Below are 18,489 nucleotides of genomic sequence, written 5' to 3'. Positions count from 1 at the left end.
GCATCTTGAATATGGTACACATTGCTGCCACGCTACGTTTATGTGCAGGGAGTGTAGGTTTAAGGTGGTGGATCAGGTACCGATCAAGTAGAATGCTTTGTCTGGGACGGTGTCGAGCTTCTTGAGTGTTGTCGGAGCTGCACCCATCCAGGAAAGTGAAGAGTATGCCATCACATTCCTGACTTTTTTTTATTACTATTATTTTTCATGGAAAGTGGGAGTTGGCAGTAAGGCCATCATTTGTTGCCCATCCCTAATTGCCCTGGACAACTGAGTGGCTTGCTAGCCCATTTCAGAGGAGCAGTTAAGAGTCAACCACATTGCTAAGAGTCTGGAGTTATATGTAGGCTAGACAGGGTAAGGATGTAGATTTCCTTTCCTAAACCCTTCCATATAGGAAGGATGTGGAAGCTTTAGAGAGGGTGCAGAGGAGATTTACCAGGATGCTACCTGGACTGGAGGGCATGTCTTACGAAGAAAGGTTGAGGGCGCAAGGGCTTTTCTCATTGGAGCGAAGAAGGATGAGAGGTGACTTGATAGAGGGGTACAAGATGATGAGAGGCATAGATAGAGTGGATAGCCAGAGACTTTTTCACAGGGTGGAAAGGGCCATCACCAGGGGGCATAATTTAAAGTGATTGGAGGAAGGTTTCGGGGAGATGTCAGAGGTAGGTTCTTTACACAGAGAGTGGTGGGTGCGTGGAAAGCACTGCCAGCAGTGGTAGTAGAAGCAGATACATTAGGGGCATTTAAGCGACTCTTGGATAGGTACGTGGATGATAGTAGAATGAAGGGTATGTAGGTAGTTTGATCCTAGAGTAGGTTAAAGGTTCGGCACAACATTGTGGGCCGAAGGGCCTGTACTGTGCTGTACTGTTCTATGTTCTAAAGGGCATTTGTGAACCAAATGGGTTTTTGCAACAATCGATGATAGCTTCATGCACCATTACTGAGACTAACTTTCAATTCTAGATTTTTTGTTAATTCATTGAATTTAAATTCCACCAGCTACAGTGGTGAGATTGGAACCTGTGTTCCCAGGGCATTAGCCTGTGCTAACTATTCCAGGGACATTACCACTTCACCACTGTCTCCCTTTGTACCTTACAGATGGTGACAGGCTTTGGGGAGTCAGGAGGTGAGCTACTTGCTGCAGAATTCCCAGTCTCTGACCTGTTCTTGTAGCCACAGTATTTATATGACTGGTCCAGCTCAGTTTCTTGTCAGTGGTAACCCCCAGAATGTTGATAGTGGGGGATTCAATGATTGTAATGTCATTGAATGTCAAAGGGAGATGATTAGGTTCTCTCTTGTTTGAGATGGCACTTGTGTGACGTGAATGTTACTTGCCACTTATCAGCCCAAGCCTGGATGTTGTCCAGGTCTTGCTGCATATGGACAAGGGCTGCTTCAGTATCTGAGGAGTTGCAAATGGTAATGAACATTGTGCAATCATCAGCAAACATCCCCACTTCTGACATGATGGAGAGAAGGTTATTGATGAAGCAGCTGAAGATGGTTGGGCCTAGGACATTACCCTGATGAACTCCTGCAGTGATGTCTCGGGACTGAGATTTTTTTTGTTACTCTTTCATGGGATGTGGGTGTCACTGACAAGGCCAGCATTTGTTACCCATCCCTAATTGCCCTTGACAACTGAGTGGCTTTCTAGTCCATTTCAGAGGGCATGTAAGAGTCAATCACATTGCTGTGGGTCTGGAGTCACATGTAGGCCAGACCAGGTAAGGATGGCAGATTTCCTTCCCTGAAAGACATTAGTGAATCAGGTGGGTTAGATGATTGATCTCCAACAACCACAACCATCTTCCTTTGTACTAAGTATGAACTCCAACCAGTGGAGAGTTTCCCCCCCCCAATTCCCTTCTCTTCTGTACCCTCTGTAAGACCTTGACATCCTTTGTAATCTCTAGAGCCCAGGGTTGAACACAATACTCCAGTTGAGGATGAACCAGTGTTTTATTTCAAAAAAGTTCAGCTAACCTCCTTGCTTTTGTACCCTCTGCCTGCATTTATAAAACCCAGGCTCCTGTATGATAGCTTTTAAGTTAGATGAATTTTAGGGAAAAATATGATATTGAGGCCGAAGGAAGCCAAGATTTTGGGTAATAACGAATAGGTGTCAGGTACAACTGATCATCTTCTTAGGGGTTCGGAGAGGAATTTTGGCAGAGGTCCCTGAAGTGGTTACGTGTCTCTGTGAGTTTGTTCATCTATCCTGGAAGGTAGGTGAGAAGGGAAGGAAGCATTTTGGTTGGGTTGTGGGGGGCGGGGGTGTGGGGGGTAGTTGGTGGGAGGGTGATGGGGGGGGGGGTGGTGGTGAGAGTGATATGAAGCCAGTTTCAGTAAGATGATGGGACAGTGCATATTGAACTAATTACTTAACATCTCATTATAGTGCTGGGATTGAATTTGTAATGACTGACTGTTTTACTGTCTGTAATAGTTACTGTTTCATTCCTGTAAAATCTCTTCCCAGTAAACAGTTTTAAAACATGGAGCCCAATGTCTAGTACAACACTGATCAAGAGATAAATTCATGATACACAATAGATATAGATTTATATGTAAAGAGACATTCAAATAGAATGACAGAAAGATGGATATTTATAGATAGATATATAGAAGATAGGCTGACAAAATATTTATATAGAAATATAGATAGGGACAGGTAGTCACAGATATCGTAATAAATTGGTGGATAGATACAGAGTTAGCGATACAAATGGGTAGAGAGAGATATAGCGATATAGTGAGTTAGAGATAAAGGGAGAGACAGAGAGTCAGAGAGAGAGACAGAGTCACAGAGAGAGAGACAGAGATTCACAGAGAGAGAGACATGGAGTCACAGAGAGAGAGAGACAGAGAGTCACAGAGAGAGAGACAGAGAGTCACAGGGAGAAAGACAGAGTCACACAGGGAGAGAGAGAGACAGAGAGTCACAGAGAGAGAGAGTCACAAGAGAGAGACAGAGAGTCACAGAGAGAGAGAGACAGAGAGAAATAAATATTATTGTTAGGTTGGCCCTATTAATTTATGCTCAGCAAGCGTTAGTTGCCAAGGAAACCTTGCCTAGAGATGGAAAGCCATGCTAACTGACAGCTCAGTGAAATAAATGCTGGAGATATGGTTGGGGTGGGGAGTATTGGAAGAAGGTCAGGTGGTTCCCTATCGAGCTACAGAATAACAAAGACGGCACAGAAGATCTGGTAAGAGATACACAGATACAGGGAACTGGATTTTCAATCGCCTGTGGGGCAAGGTCAGGTGTGGGCGCGTTTTAAAAATAACACTGTTGGACAGTGTGCCAGTGTTCCGACACCTACATGGCACACTGCAATTTGCAAAATGGGGGGAGAGCCAGCAACGTGCATGCTTCCAATTAATTGGCTGTTAAGACCATCGAAGAGCTTGTTAATGGGCTGGAGAGGGATAGAATGAAATTTTCAAAGGCAAGAATGGGAAGAGTGAATAGTCTGGGGCACGTTGGTGCACAGCTGGCGGGAGCACAGCTGTCGGGAGCACAGCTGTCGGGAGCCATTATTTATTGTTGTTGCTAATAGAAAGTCTTGAAACAAAAGGGAAAGTTAAACTGAGGCACTATTGCAGTGGTACAAAGTCACTATCACTTAAGATCAGATTAATTACCCAGTGAGTGAGTGTTTGGACACTTGTTTGAACTGTGAAGCTGATGCCCTCTGCTCTTTGCCTGCTCCATTCCACTAAGCAATGGCAAACCCAGTCAATGGTTGCCGTCTACCTTTGAGAATCATCCTCCAGAGCCAATTTCTGTCTCCAGGCAGCGCCTGGCACCATTGATTGGGCGCCAAACCCGCCTCCAACCCAATTAAGGAATTTGCATATCAAAATTGCATCACACCAGTGACACTAACGCGGTGTGGGGCAGGACCTGGAAATGATCCTGGCGTCAGGTTCCAGATCCTGGATTGAAAATCCAGCCCAGGGAGTGAGATCGCTCTCAAGCTAGTGCCGATCAGAATCAGACTGATAAGGAAAGCTATATGTAGCCCTGCTAACAGGGACACTTTGTTCCATATTAGATAGGAGCAGATTGGGAAGGACTACAAGGAACACAAAGACATGATGACAGTGCATGTATGTAAAAGCACAAAGTGTGCTGAATAAGGTTGGTGAGCTACAAGCACAGCAGTATGGGAATATGATATAACAGCAATAACAGAAACAAGGCTTAAAATTAGTGAGGACTGGGCGCTTAATACACAAGGATATAAAGTGTTCAGAAAAGATAGAGAAGGGAAAAAGGGGGTGGGGGGGGGTGGGTGTCAGTCCTGATTAAAGAAGACATTGTAGTGTTAGAAAGAGAGGAATGTCCTTGAGGGGCAAGGATAGAATTCATTTGATTAACATTGAGAAGCAAAAAAGGGTGTGATCACACTAATTGGGGTATTTTATATGCTTTCAAATAGTGAGGGAGAGATAAAGGAGCAAATCTGCAGGGAAATCACAGAGATGCGCAAGAATGGTGAAGAGTGGTGATATTAGGGGACCTTAATTACCCAAATATCATTTGGGATAATGTTACAGTAAAGGGTAAGGAGGGGAAGGAATTTCTGGATTGTGTCCCAGAGAACTTCCTTGATCGTTATTTTCTCAGTCCAACTAGAAAGGAGACATTGCTGAATCTGGTGCTGGTAAATCAGGTGGGTCAAGTGGATCAAGTGTCTCCGGGAGAACGGTTGAGTAAGATTGATCATCGAATCATAAGGTTTAGACTCATAATGCAGAAAAGCAAGGAACAAAATTAAGGTAGAATGTCTAGATTGGAAGAGGGCTAATTTCAATGTGATGAGAAAGGATCTAGCCAAGGTAAAATGGAACCAAAGACTGACTGGAAGACTATATCGGAACAATGGGTTATCTTCAAGGAAGAGATGATTCAGGTACAAACTAGGTACAAGGGCGAAAGGAAGGGAAACCAAAAACAGGGCTCCTTGGACGATGAGTGAGATAGACATTATGATGAAACAAAAAAGAGGGTGTATGATACATGTCAGGTGAATTCTTCAAATGAGAACCAGGCCAAATACAATAAGTTAAGAAAGGAGGTGAAGAGGAAAATAAGACTGGCAAAGAGAGAATGTGAGAATAGAATGGCAGTCAACATAAAGTGAAACCCCAAACTCTTCTACCGGCATGTAAATAATGAGCGGGTAGTAAGAGGCTGAGTGGAACCTATTAGGGACAAACAGGGTAATATACACTTAGAGGCACAGGGCAAGGTTAGAATACTTAATGAGTTCTTTGTATCAGTGTTTACGAATGAAGTGAAATCTAACAAAATGTTGGTGGAAGTGGAGAGAGTAGAGGCAATGGATAGGGTAAAAATTGAGAGGGAGGAGGTACTGGAAAAGCTGGCTATGCTTAGGGTAGATAAGTCACCTGATCCAAATGGCTTGCATCCCAGGTTGCTAAAGGAAGTGGGACGGAGATAATGGAAGGGCTTGCCATAATCTTCCAGTCTTCCCTAGATATGGGGGGAGGTGCCTGAAGATTGGAGAGTGGCAAATGTGACACCCTTATTCAAGGAAGGGTGTAAGGACATTCCTAGCAAATACAGGCCAGTTAGTTTAACATCAGCGATGGGTAAGGCTTTAGAAACAATAATCAGGGGAAAAAATCAACAGGCACTTGCAGAAGTTTGAGTTAATTAAGGCTAGCCAACATAAATTTGTAAAAGATAGATCATGGTAGACAGTGGTGTTCCCCAAGGGACAATGCTGGGACCACTGCATTTTTTACTATATATAAATGGCTTGGATTTTGGAATACTGAGTAGAATTTTAAAATTTGCCAATGATACCAAACTTGGAGGAATGACAAATAGTGAGGATGATACGAACTGCCTTCAAAAGACTAGACTAGATAGATGTAATCCAGAGACCCAGGCTAATGCCCTGGGGTCACAGGTTCAAATCCCACCGCAGCAGCTGGTAGAATTTAAGTTCAATAAATTATTAAATTCAATTAATTAATAAAAATCTGGAATTGAAAGCTGTTCTCAGTAATGGTGCTATGAAGCTATCATTGATTTTTGTAAAAACCCATCTGGTTCACTATTGCCCTTTAGGGAAGGAAATCTGCTGTCCTTACCTGGTCTGGCCTGCATGTGACTCCAGACCCACAGCAATGTGGTTGACTTTTAAATGGCCATTGAAATGGCCTAGCAAGTCACTCAGTGCCAAGGGCAATTAGGGATGGGCAACAAATGCTGGCCTTGTCAGCACCGCCATATCCCATGACAGAATATAAAAAAGTGTCTACCAGAACGGGTAGACAAGTGGCAGATGGCATTTAATGCAGACAAGTGTGAGATGATGCATTTTGGCAGAAGGAGAAGGGTGAAACAATATAGAGCAAATGGCACAGTTTTAAAGAGTGTGCAGGAACAGAGGGACCTGTGGGTGCAAGTTCATCGATCTTTGAAGGTGACAGGACATATTGAGAGAGTGTTTAGCAAAGCATATGTTATCTTGAGCTTCATAAGCACAGACATTGAGTACAAAAGCAGGGAAGTTACGCTGAACCTTTATAAAGCTCTGGTTAGGCCCCAACTGGAGTATTGCATCCAGTTCTGGTCACCACACTGCAGGAAGGATGTGAGGGTCCTTGAGAAGGTGCAGAGGAGATTTACCTGAATGGTTCCAAGGAGGGGGGATTTTAGTGACAAGGTTAGGTTGGAAAACTGGGGTTGTGCTCCTTAGAGCAAAGGAGATTGCGGGGAGATTTGATACAGGTGTACAACATTATAACAGACTTAGATAAGTTAGACAAGGAAAAACTGTTCCCATTAACAGACAGTACGAGGACTAGGGGACACAGATTGAAGTTTTTGGCAAGAGATGCAGGGGGAAATGTGGGGAAGAACCTTTTTATGCAGCGAGTGGTAATAATCTGGAACTCGCTGCCCACGAGGGAAGTGGAAGCAGAGACAATGAATGATTTCAAAAGGAAATTGGATGGTCAATAATAAGGAAATAAACTTGCAGGGCCACGGGATCGAGCGGAGTTGTTGGACTGACTGGATTGCGCCGCAGAGAGTAGCATGGACTTGATAGGCCAAATGGCCTCTTCTATTCCATTAATGATTCTATGACTCTATGTGTATCCCACTAGTTAGTGGCCTATAGAATACACCCAGTAGTGTAATGGTTCCTGTATTTTTTCTTAATTCAGACAAGATAGATGCTGTCCTTGACCCCTCTAGGATATCCACTCTCTCCTGCACTGCAACATTATCGCTGAAAATAGAGACATGCTATTGAAGCTTTTTGTCTTGCACTCATCGGGACAATCCGCAAGAATACCAATAAGGGAAAACCAAAGACTTTATACTGTATGAGAAGCGAGTGCTGATTGGTTGGCAAGTGAACTCTGATTGGTAGAGGCATTGCCATGGAGAAAGCACCAGTTTACAGTGATGGACAGTTAACTGCCATTAGACTAGCTTTTAATTCCAGATTTATTAATTGAATTTAAATTTCACCATCGGCCATGGTAGGATTCGAACCCATGTCCCCAAAGGAGTAGCCTGGGCCTCTGGATTACTAGTTCAGCGGCATTGCCACGATGCCACCGCCTCTCCTAGTGTTGATTGGGTAGATAGAGAGAAACTATTTCCTCTGGTGGGGGAGTCCAGAACAAGGGGCCATAACCTTCAAATTAGAGCTAGGCTGTTTGGGATGATCTCAGGAAGCACTTCTTCACACAAAGGGTTGAAGAAATCTGGAACTCTCTCCCCAAAAAGCTGTTAATGCTGGGAGTCGTCAATTACAAATGTCAGAACCGAGAGCAATAGATTTTATTAGACAAAGGTATTAAAGGTTAGGGAACCAAGGCGAATACAATTGAGATACAGATCAGCCACAATCTTATTGAATGTTAGATCAAGCTAGAGAGGCTGACTGGCCTTCTCCTGTTCCAATGTTCCTAACACCCCTCAGTAAGAGGGAGATGTGTGTACCAGATGGATACTGTGGTACTGATAACAAGATAGATGGACTTTGTAATGACACAGGCAGAGTAACATTATTGGTAAAACTAGCTGCATTGCAAATTAGGTTTAGAATTGAATTTAAGTAGCATGGATCACTGAAATGTAATTGTCTTCCCCTTATTTTAACAAAACAATCCTTATTTCTTCATGCCCTTGGGTCCGAAGCAAATTATTCTTCATTATAATTTGTATTCGTATCAAGAAGTCATGAATGAAACAATAAGTTTTGAGGCAGCAGAGACATTCCAAATGCATTCAGGCTCCCAAAGTGAGAAATTAGCACCAATGAACACTTAATTGTGCAGTAATTGCCCACAAACTCTGATTTGCCACTCAGTTAAAGCAGCTCGAGAAGCACAAGCTAATGGAGCAACAGTGGTGTGGTAGTAATGTCACGAGGCTAGGAATCCTGAGGCCCAGGCTAATGCCATGGGGGGCACGGGTTCAAATCCACCGCGGCAGCTGGTGAAATTTAAGTTGACAATTAAGAAAATCTGGAATTGAAAACTGGACTCAAAACTCTCACCGATTGTTGTAAAAACCCATCTGATTCACTCATGCCCTTTCGGGAAGGAAATCTGCTGTCCTTACCTGGTCTGGCCTACATGTGACTCCAGATCCACAGCAATGTGGTTGACTCTGAAATGGCCTAGCAAGCTACTCAGTTGTCAAGGGCAGTTAGGGATGGGGAACAAATACTGGCCTTGCCAGTGAGGCTCACATCCAATGAAAGAATAAAACAAAAATACAGGGCTTTCCTTTCCCACAGCTCCACAGGCAAAAGAATAAATCACATGGCCTAGGAATTTCCTCGGAGCACTCTTGTTCAGCTGCCATAAAGGAGTTTCTGCTGCACTTGTGATGAAGTTATGGTGTCTGAGAGGAATCAGTCAAGCAAATTTTCCAGCCATGCTTTTCTGTTTCACCAAGGCTCCAGGTTATTTCTTTCTGCATTGCTCTTTCTCTGTGCTGACAGGTTATCTGAAACTGGGAGTGAATGATGCTATTCCTGCATCCCGCAAATTTCCAGTTGGTCCTATGTGTGCTGAGGAGCCATCTTCCCCATTAGTTCACAGTTTGCCCCTCACTCCTGTTGTCTGCTGGCGATGCTGGGTCAGTCCCTACTCTGCCAGTCACTCCAACCCGTCTAATCTAGCAAGAGGAACTTCTCCGTCAGACTCCCAGATGGAGCCCCTGCAGAGACACTTGTTCCAACTTAGAGAGAGGCAGAAGTGAGTCTCAAAATGTCCTCATTTTGGACATCTGCAGCACACACTGTTGGTCTGTAGAGAGACTGTGAGTCTGTCAGAGAGACCTGGATTTTACGATGGGCGGGTTGGGGGGGGTTGCAGGGGTAGCTATCCACCAACCAAAAAGTCGGTGGCGATCCTGCCTCTGCTGGGCCTGGGGGTCCAGACCGGATTTACAGTCCCCAGGCCCTTAATTGGTCTTGGGCGGGGCTTCCACCTCATTGAGGCAGGAAGTCCCGCCCAATGGAGCTGCCGGTCAATCAGCGGACCAGCAGCTCTTACTCCCAGCAGCGCCACCAGGAGCTGTGGCCACTGCTGGGACTGCAACCCAGCTGAAGAATGAAGATGACGGGGAGAAGCGGAAAATGGGTAAGTTGTATCTCTTGCAGCCTTGGGCTGTCCTGTTTGAAATGTGTCAGTTTGTTTGCTGGTGGCTGAATCCGAACACAGAACACAAAGATCTGTTGAGGTTAGTGGCCACAAAATTCTTGGAACTTGAGAGGGCACAGTACAGGGGGTTGGGGGAGGGTGGTAGATGGTGGCCATAAGTAGGACTTCTGCCCTCTCCAATTCCAGCACAAAAAACTCACCCCACCCCTCGCAACAAAATATAGCTAAGAAATAATACAAAGCCTACAAGGGCCCTAATGACTCACAGCGCATCAGTTTTCACACATTAGGTTCAGCTGCTACATAATTCATTCCCAGTGATTGCATTTTTCATAATAACATTTGCATATTCTTTTCAATATAGGAACATCCAATATGTATGATTGAATATGACCTGCACATATTTACTCATAAGATGGATCATCCATTATTTAATGCTCTTGAGGTTTCTGCAATGACAGTTCCTGTTAGAACAGAAGAATATATTCCATTTCTCCATCAACTCATCTCCTCCCAAACCAGATTTCCCTAGCAAAGGATAAATCAATTGCACAGATTTTCTCAAGTCTAATAATATGTAAACACATTCATCCCTCTCAGGACTGAGCAGAGCTTTATGGAGAAAAAAAAGACGCAAATGAAGAGTTGGGCTTCTGATGACTTTATCTTTGAAGGTATCCGATCAAAATAGATTCAGTGGTTGATTTGGCTTTACATCTGTCCACATAACAACATCTTCTTCAAAGTTAATTTATTGGTTGGGATGTTCTGAGGATGTGACAGGTTTTTAGTTTAGTTTAGAGATACAGCACTGAAACAGGCCCTTCAGCCCACCGAGTCTGTGCCGACCATCAACAACCCATTTATACTAATCCTACACTAATCCCATATTCCTACCACATACCCACCTGTCCCTATATTTCCCTACCACCTACCTATACTAGGGGCAATTTGTAATGGCCAATTTACCTACCAACCTTCAAGTCTTTTGGCTTGTGGGAGGAAACCGGAGCACCCGGAGAAAACCAACGCAAACACAGGGAGAACTTGCAAACTCCACACAGGCAGTACCCAGAATTGAACCCGGGTCGCTGGAGCTGTGAGGCTGCGATGCTAACCACTGCGCCACTGTGTAAATCTTTCTTTGGTACACATCATGACATCTTATCAGAGAATCATACAGCACATGAGGAGGCCATTTGGCCCACCGTGCCTGTGTGGGCTCTCTGAAAGAGCTATCCAATTAGTACTACGCCCCCTTCTCCGAGAAGGCCATTCGGCCCGTCGGGTTTCTGCTAGCTCTTTGAAAGAACTATCCAATTTTGTCTCACTCCCAGCTGTTCCCCATAGCCATGCAAATGTTTTCCTTGGCTAGTATTTATCCAATTCCCTTTTGAAAGTTACTATTGAATCTGCTTCCACCGCCCTTTCAGGCAGCGCATTCTAGATCAGAACAACACACCGGAAAAAAAAAATTCTCCATATTGCCCCATTGGTTTTTTTGCCAATTATCTTGAATCTGTGTCCTCTTGCACCCGACTCTTCTGCCAATGGAAACAGTTTCTCCCTAAAAACTCTGAAAACCATTCTCAATTTTGAACTGTTCTTTCAAATCTCCCCCTAACCTTCTCTGCTCTAAGGAGAACAATCCCAGCTTCCCCAGTCTCTCCACATATCTGAAGTCCCTCATCCCTGGCACAATTCTCATAAGATGAGCATTGGTAAAATATTATACTGGCCACAATTAACTGATCCTTCACTCTCTTCAATCTTGAATGCCCCTCCCCTGTTACATTACTACCAGTATTGAGGATAACAACATGCAAAATCCCCTTTGAACTTTCAAGCCCAGTTCTCCAATATACTCTGTCAATTCACACATCTACAGTCATTTATTTAAAGATTCTAAGGTGAAAGCCACATTGTACGGCACAGTTCGGCAAAATCTCTCTCATTCACAAAAGTAACTGAGCCAAATTTGCAGGATGTCTAGATAGAATAACTCACAGCACAGAAATAGGCCATTTGGCCCAACTCGACTATACTGGTGTTTATGCTTCACCCAAAGCTCCTTCCAACCTACTTCATCTAATCCTATAGCATAACCTATTCCTTTCTTCTTCATGTGCTTATCCAGCTTCCCCTTCATCTACACTATCTGCCTCAACCACTCCTTGTGAAAGCAAGTTGCACATTCTAACCACTCTCTGAGTAAAGACATTTCTCCTGAATTCCCCATTGGATTTATTAATGATCTACATTTGTGCTTCCTAGGTTTAGACTCCCCCACTAGTGGAAACAACTTCTCTACATCTGTGTAATGTTTACTCTTTATTGTATTGCACATTGTCCCTAACCCATGTAGGGTGGGCACTACATTATTCCACATAGTGCCCAATTATCCATTGAATGGCTGCACAAAGGCTAGCAGACATGCTGATGGGGGCTGTAGACTCAAAACACCCTGTCCAGTCACCATGGAGCGGCATTCAAACAATTAACAGAGTTGGAAGGTCAAGGGTTCAAGCCCCACTCCAGAGGCGTGAGTACATAATCCAGGCTTCTAGTGCAGTACTGAGGGAGTGCTGCATTGTCAGAGGTGCCATTTTTTCAATGAGACATTAAGCTGAGGCCCCATCTGCCCTCTAAGGTGGGTGTAAAAGATCCCATGGCCACGATTTCAGAGAAGAGCAGGGGTGTTCTCCCTGGTATCCTGGCTAATAATCTATCCCTGACCAACATCACGAAAACAGATTATCTGGCCATGATATCACTGTGGGAGTTTGGTATCATGTTTCCTACATTACAACAGTGACGAAACTTCAAAAGTACTTCATTGGCTGTGAAGCTCTTTGGGATAATCTGAGGCTTTGAAAGGTACTATATATTTCGAAGAAATAAGACCATTTATGTCCACCTGAGAGAGAACATACCAGGGTTGTGATGAAAGGTCATCAACCTGAAATGTTAACTCTGCTTCTCTCTCCACAGCTGCTGCCAGATCTGCTGAGTATTTCCTGCACTTTCTGTTCTGATTTGATATTGGAGCATACAGGGCCTTGGTTTAACGGAAAGACAGCATCTGGGGCAGTGCAGCACTCCCTCAGTACTACACTGAAGTGTCAGCCCAGATTATGTACTCAGGTTTCTGGAGTGGTCTTTGAACCCACAATCTGCTGATGTAGAATCAAGAGAATTACCCCCTGAGCCACAGCTGACATATGAGGAAAAAGAATGCTGAGCTAACCTTCTGAATCAATTGTGTTTAAATCTGAAGTCATTACACGTGCTCTGGTCGGGCCTCACCTTGAGTACTGGGTTCAGTTCCGGTCACTGAGGGGTAGAGTAAACAGCCAAGCGGGAATGGGCAACAAGATTGATCCCCGGTGTCACAGGACTGACGTATGGGGAAACGTGAAATGAGAAAAACCGAGGCTCAGAACTTCCGTCCGTGACTTACAATGGAATTTAAGGATCATGTTAGATTAAAGAAGAGGCTTATAATGTTGCAAAGATTAGGAGTAAGCCTGAGGATTAGGAGTGTTTCAGAAACCAGCAAAGAGCAAACAAAAAGTTGATAAAAAGGGAAAAAATAGAATGAGAGCAAATTAGCTAGGAATTAAAAAAAAGATTGTAAGCACTTTTACAAGTATAGATAAAGGAGAGTAGCTAAAATAAATAAAAACATTTCTGATGAAAGGTCACAGACCTGAAGCGTTAACTCTGTTTCTCTCTCCACAGATGCTGCCAGACCTGCTGAGGATTTCCAGCACTTTCTGTTTTTACTTCAGATTTTCAGCATCTGCAGTATTTTGATTTTATTTATGGCTAAAATAAACATTGGAGGCAGAGACGAGGGGAATTATCATGGGGAATGAAGAAATGGCAGAGACATAGAACAAATATTTTGTGTCTAGCTTCACAGTAGAAGACGCAAATTACATACCAGAAATTGAGGGTAACCAAGGGGCGAAAAAGAGTGAGGAACTTCAGGTAGTTAATATCAGGAGAGAAATAGTATTGGAGAAACTTAAGGGGCTAAAAGCCAGCAAATCCTCAGGACCTGATGGTCTACATCCTGGGTTCTAAAAGAGGTAGCTGCAGACATAGTGGATGCACTGGTTATGATTTTCCAAATTTCTCTAAATTCTAGAATGATCCCAGTGGATTGGAAGTTAGCAAATGTATCAGCACTATTCAAGAAAGGAAAGAGAGAGAAAACAGGGAACTGCAGGGTAGTTAGCCTGACATCACTCATTGGGAAAGTGCTGGAATCTATTATTAAGGAAGTCTTAACAATGCAATTAGAAAAATCATAGTATGATCAGACAGAGTCAACAGGGTTTTATGAAAGGGAAATCATGTTTGATAAATTTATTAGAGTTTTTTGAGGATGTAACTAGTAGTGTAGATAAAGGGGAACCAGTAGATGTAGTATACTTGGATTTCCAAAAGGCATTCGATAAGGTGCCACACAAAAGGTTAATACGCGAAATAAGGGCACATGGAGCTGTGGGTAACATATTAGCATGGATAGAGGATTGGTTCATAGTCAGGAAGCAGAGAGTAGAGATAAATGAATAATGACTTAGATGAAGAGACCGAGAGTAATGTATCCAGGTTTTCTGATGATACAAAATGAGGTGGGAATGTAAGGTGTAATGAGGACACAAAGAGGCTGCAAGGAGATATAAACAGGTTAAGTGAATGGGCAACAAGGTGGCAGATGGGGTATTTTGTGGGGAGGTGCGAGGTCATTCACTTTGGTATTACGAACAGAAAAACAGAATATTTTTTTAAAGGTGTGAAACCTTTAAATGTTGGTGTTCCAAGAGAATCGGGTGTACCCAAAGGAGGAGTACGGAAAGTTAGAATGTAGGTACAGCAAGCAATTAGCAAGGCAAATGGCATGTTGGCCTTTCTTGTAAGCAGATTGGAGTACAAGAATAAGAAATCTTGCTGAAATTGTACAGGGCTTTGGTGAGACTACACCTGGAGTCCTGTGCACAGTTTTGGTCTCCATATCAAAGGAAAGCCTTTGACTTGGAGGCAGTACAGCGAAGGTTCACTGGATTGGTTCTTGGTGTAAGAGGATCACGATAGGCAATTCCATTGAAACAAACAAGATTCTGAAGGGACTTGACAGGGTTGACACTGAGAGGTTGTTCCTCGTGGCTGGGGAGACTTGAACGTGGGGGCACAGCCTCAGAATAAGGGGCCAATTATTTAGGACTGAGATGAGGAGAAATGTATTCACTCAAAGGCCTGTAAATCTTTGGAGTTCTTTACCCCAGAGGTAGACAAACTTTAATCAAGAGATATGAGGAGCGTGCAGGAAAATGCAGCTGAAGCCCAGGATCAACCATGATTATATTGAATGGCGGAGCAGGCTTGAGGGGCTGAATGGTCTTCTCCTTCTCCTATTTCTTATGTTATGTTCTTCATTCTTGAATGGAGGTGAATGAGAGGGGAATTTACAGAGAAATTAGATGAAATAGAAAAAGCATCGCCCTGAATTTAAGTTTAACCTTGATCAGCAGATAATGGGGGAAAGTGGGAAAAGACTTGCCTGTATGACCCCTTAAGTGTCAGCCATGGCTCAGTGTATAGCACCTTGCCTCTCAGTTAGAGGGCTGTGAGTTCAAATCCCACTCCAGGATCTGAACCCAAACAATCAAGTCTGACACGCTAGATGGTACTGCGGGAGTGCTGCAGTGTCAGAGGTGCTGTCTTTTGGATATGATGTTAAACCAAGGTTCAGGTGGAAGTAAAATATCCCATAGCTGCTATTTTAAGAAGGAGCCCTGGTCAATATTTATCCCTAAATCAACATGATTATAACTGGTTATTAACACATTCCTGTTTATGGGAGTTTGCTGTGTACAAATTGGCTGCCATATTTCCTGCCTTACAATAGTGACTACACTTCAAAAGTGCTTCATTGGTTGTAAAGTGCTTTGGGACGTTGTGAAAGTGCTATATAAATGCAAGTCTTTCTCTAGAAGACCGTGCATTCAAACCCCGCTTTGGGATTTAAGCACACTCCTAGTGCAATACCAATTGAGTGCTGCACTGTCAGAAGTGCTGTCCTTTAGTTAAAGTGAGACTCTGTCTGCCTTCTCAGGTGAATGTAAAAAGATCTCATTGCACTCCTCAAAAAGAGCAGGAAGTTTTCCTGGCGTACTTGCCAACATTTATCTCTCAATTAGCACCATCAAAAAATGGATTAACAGCTTATTCATCTCACTGGCTGTTTGTGGGATCTTGCTGCGTGAAAATTGGCTGCCAGGATTGCTGACAGAACAATAGTGCCACATCGACACACGCGAGTATAGACTGTGAAACTGTTCCTCACACCATTGCTGGATGATGGACAGCAGAAAGCTACAGTTAGGAGATAGCACTTTCAGTAATTAACAGTACATCCCACTCTTTACAACACTGAATTAATATTACATCTCCATCTCTCAGTGAATACAGAGCCCAAAACATGAATCTTTCATTACTACAAGGACACCAGCCTTTGCTCCCTGAATTCAGAGTAATTGGAATCACTTCCTACTTGTGTATTTTAATTAGATTAGGTTTTATATTCATTATTTTCTTCATGTTTTATCAGATCTGTCAGACAATTACAGAAGCCCTCCCAACCATATGTTTCTCCACATGAACATCTTTCCTACATTCTGCTGTGTTCTGTTATCCCTCAACTTTCCCAGAGATCGATGAAAGGGTTTGAGGGGGTAACCAATGAAAGATTGTCATTTCCGGTCAGTGAATCAGTTGCAGACACTGTGGGGCAGAAATTCACCTCGGATGTTACTGTGAGATGTGAGGTCACACATTAGTCACCATTATAGGCTTGTTACATGTTCTTTATATTCATGCTACATGCTTGTTATATGCCTGTTGCATACCCATTACAAGCTTGTTACACGCCTGCTACATGCCCATTACATGCCTGCTACATGGCCCGCCCGATGGACTAAACATAGGGAGAATGTTTCCATTGTGGGGAAGAGCAAAACTGGAGGCCATTGATATAAGATAGTCACCAAGAAATCCAATAGGGAATTTAAAGGAACTTCTTTACCCAGAGAGTGGGTACCAAAGGGTGTGAAAACGCAAATAGTATAATTGCATTTAAGGGGAAGCTGGATAAACGCATGAAGGAGAAAGGAATGGAGGGTTATGCTGAAAAATGAGGAAGAACAGGAAGAGGTTTGAGTGGAGCTTGAATGCTGGCATGGACCACTTGGGCTGAATGGCCTGTTTCTGTGCTGTAACATTCTATGTACTGCCCAAGGAAGTTTAGAATCAGTGCCCAAGGCAGAGTTTAGAAGAAATGTTTCACAGAAAGGGCACAATAATATCGTACTTACGTTACAGGACCAGTAATGCAGAGAACATGAGCCTAACATGGCAGTCTGAGAATTTGAACTCAGCTTTAAAAAAAAAATCTGGTATCAGTAAATGTGATCATGAATCTGTTAGATTGTCCTAAAAGCTCAACTGTCTGCTAATGTCCTGTAGAGAAGGGATCCCGCCATCCTTACCTGGTCTGGCCTATATGTGGCTCTAGTCCCACACAACCTGGTGACTCTGAACTGCCCTCCAAACTCACATTCCCTGGGATATTAGCCCAGGCCTCTAGATTAGTAGCATAAACCCTGCACTACCCCACTGTTTGTTCATTGTTAGTTATCGGATGATGAATTAGCAGCTGTATTTGTCTACGTTGCAACACTGGCTCAAAATTAGGGGAGTTCTCCCAACATTCATCCCTCAACAAACATCACCTAAAAAACAGATGAACTAGTCATTTACCTCATTGCTGTTTGTGGGAGCTTGCTGTGCACAAATTGGCTGTCGTATTTTCCTATATTACACCAAGGACAACACTTCAAAAAGTACTTAATTGGCTGTAAAGTGCATTAGGATTTCCTTAGGTCATGAAAGGTGCTATATAAATGCAAGACTGCCACATTTAATATTTCCTCAGCCCCTTCCTTCGAGCTAAGATTGCAAAGGCAGAAAAATAATTCGAGGGGAAAAGTCTCTTGGCAGCTGTGTCAGCCGTGGCTCAGTTGGTAGCACACTTGCCTCTGAGTCAAAAAGTCACACTGAGGGAGTGCTGCACAGTTGGAGGTGCCGACTGTCTGATGAGACATTAAACCGCGGCTCCGTTTACTTTCTCAAGTGGATGTAAAAAATCCCATGGCCACTATTTCGAAGGAAAGCAGTGTCCTGGCCAATATTTATCCCTCAACCAGTATCACTAAAAAACAGTTGATCTGATCATTGTTATTTGGGGAACTTGCCGTGCTCGAATTGGCTGCTGCATTTCCCTATATTACAACAAGGACTTCACTTCAAAAAGTACTTAATTGACCAACTGCAAAGTGCATTAAGACTTGCTTAAGTCATGAACAGCACTGTTGAAACACACGTTCTATATTCCTTCCTTTCATTGACTTGGACAATTTAGCCTCTCACTGAGATGCAGGCTAGATATTTAAGGTTAGCATCTGCTATCAGCCATCTGACAGATGTCTGGTCCAAATCTCCAACTGGGGCAGTCACTCAACAATTACCCAACACTTCAAGTAGACATCCTATTAGCTGATCATTATAACTTACCCACAGCTACAGCGGTGACTAAGTCTGTTTGGTTTGTGCTATTTCTACCCATGTGAAGTGGGAAGAGTGGGCGGTTGTCAAAGATATGATATACACTTTATATTTTAGAATTGTACAGCACAGAAGGAGGTCGTTTGGCCCGTTGTGCCTGTGCAG

At 43.4% G+C, this 18,489-nt stretch overlaps 1 protein-coding gene across 1 annotated transcript in view; it reads right to left on the bottom strand.

Moving 5' to 3' along the window:
* The window catches only part of tmem8b (transmembrane protein 8B), a 92,955-nt gene that overhangs the window by 35,598 nt on the left and 38,868 nt on the right, over positions 1 to 18,489 (bottom strand). Inside the window, exon 7 of the mRNA XM_068028980.1 lies at positions 9,586 to 9,737. Coding sequence (XP_067885081.1) covers positions 9,586 to 9,737 — 152 coding nt within the window. The remainder of the gene's footprint in view (positions 1 to 9,585; positions 9,738 to 18,489) is intronic.

This window comes from Heterodontus francisci, chromosome 4, assembly GCF_036365525.1.
Source record: "Heterodontus francisci isolate sHetFra1 chromosome 4, sHetFra1.hap1, whole genome shotgun sequence".
Classification (NCBI taxonomy): Eukaryota; Metazoa; Chordata; class Chondrichthyes; order Heterodontiformes; family Heterodontidae; genus Heterodontus; species Heterodontus francisci.
Note: the sequence above shows the minus strand (reverse complement) of the source record. Positions and strands in the feature narration are given on the sequence as shown.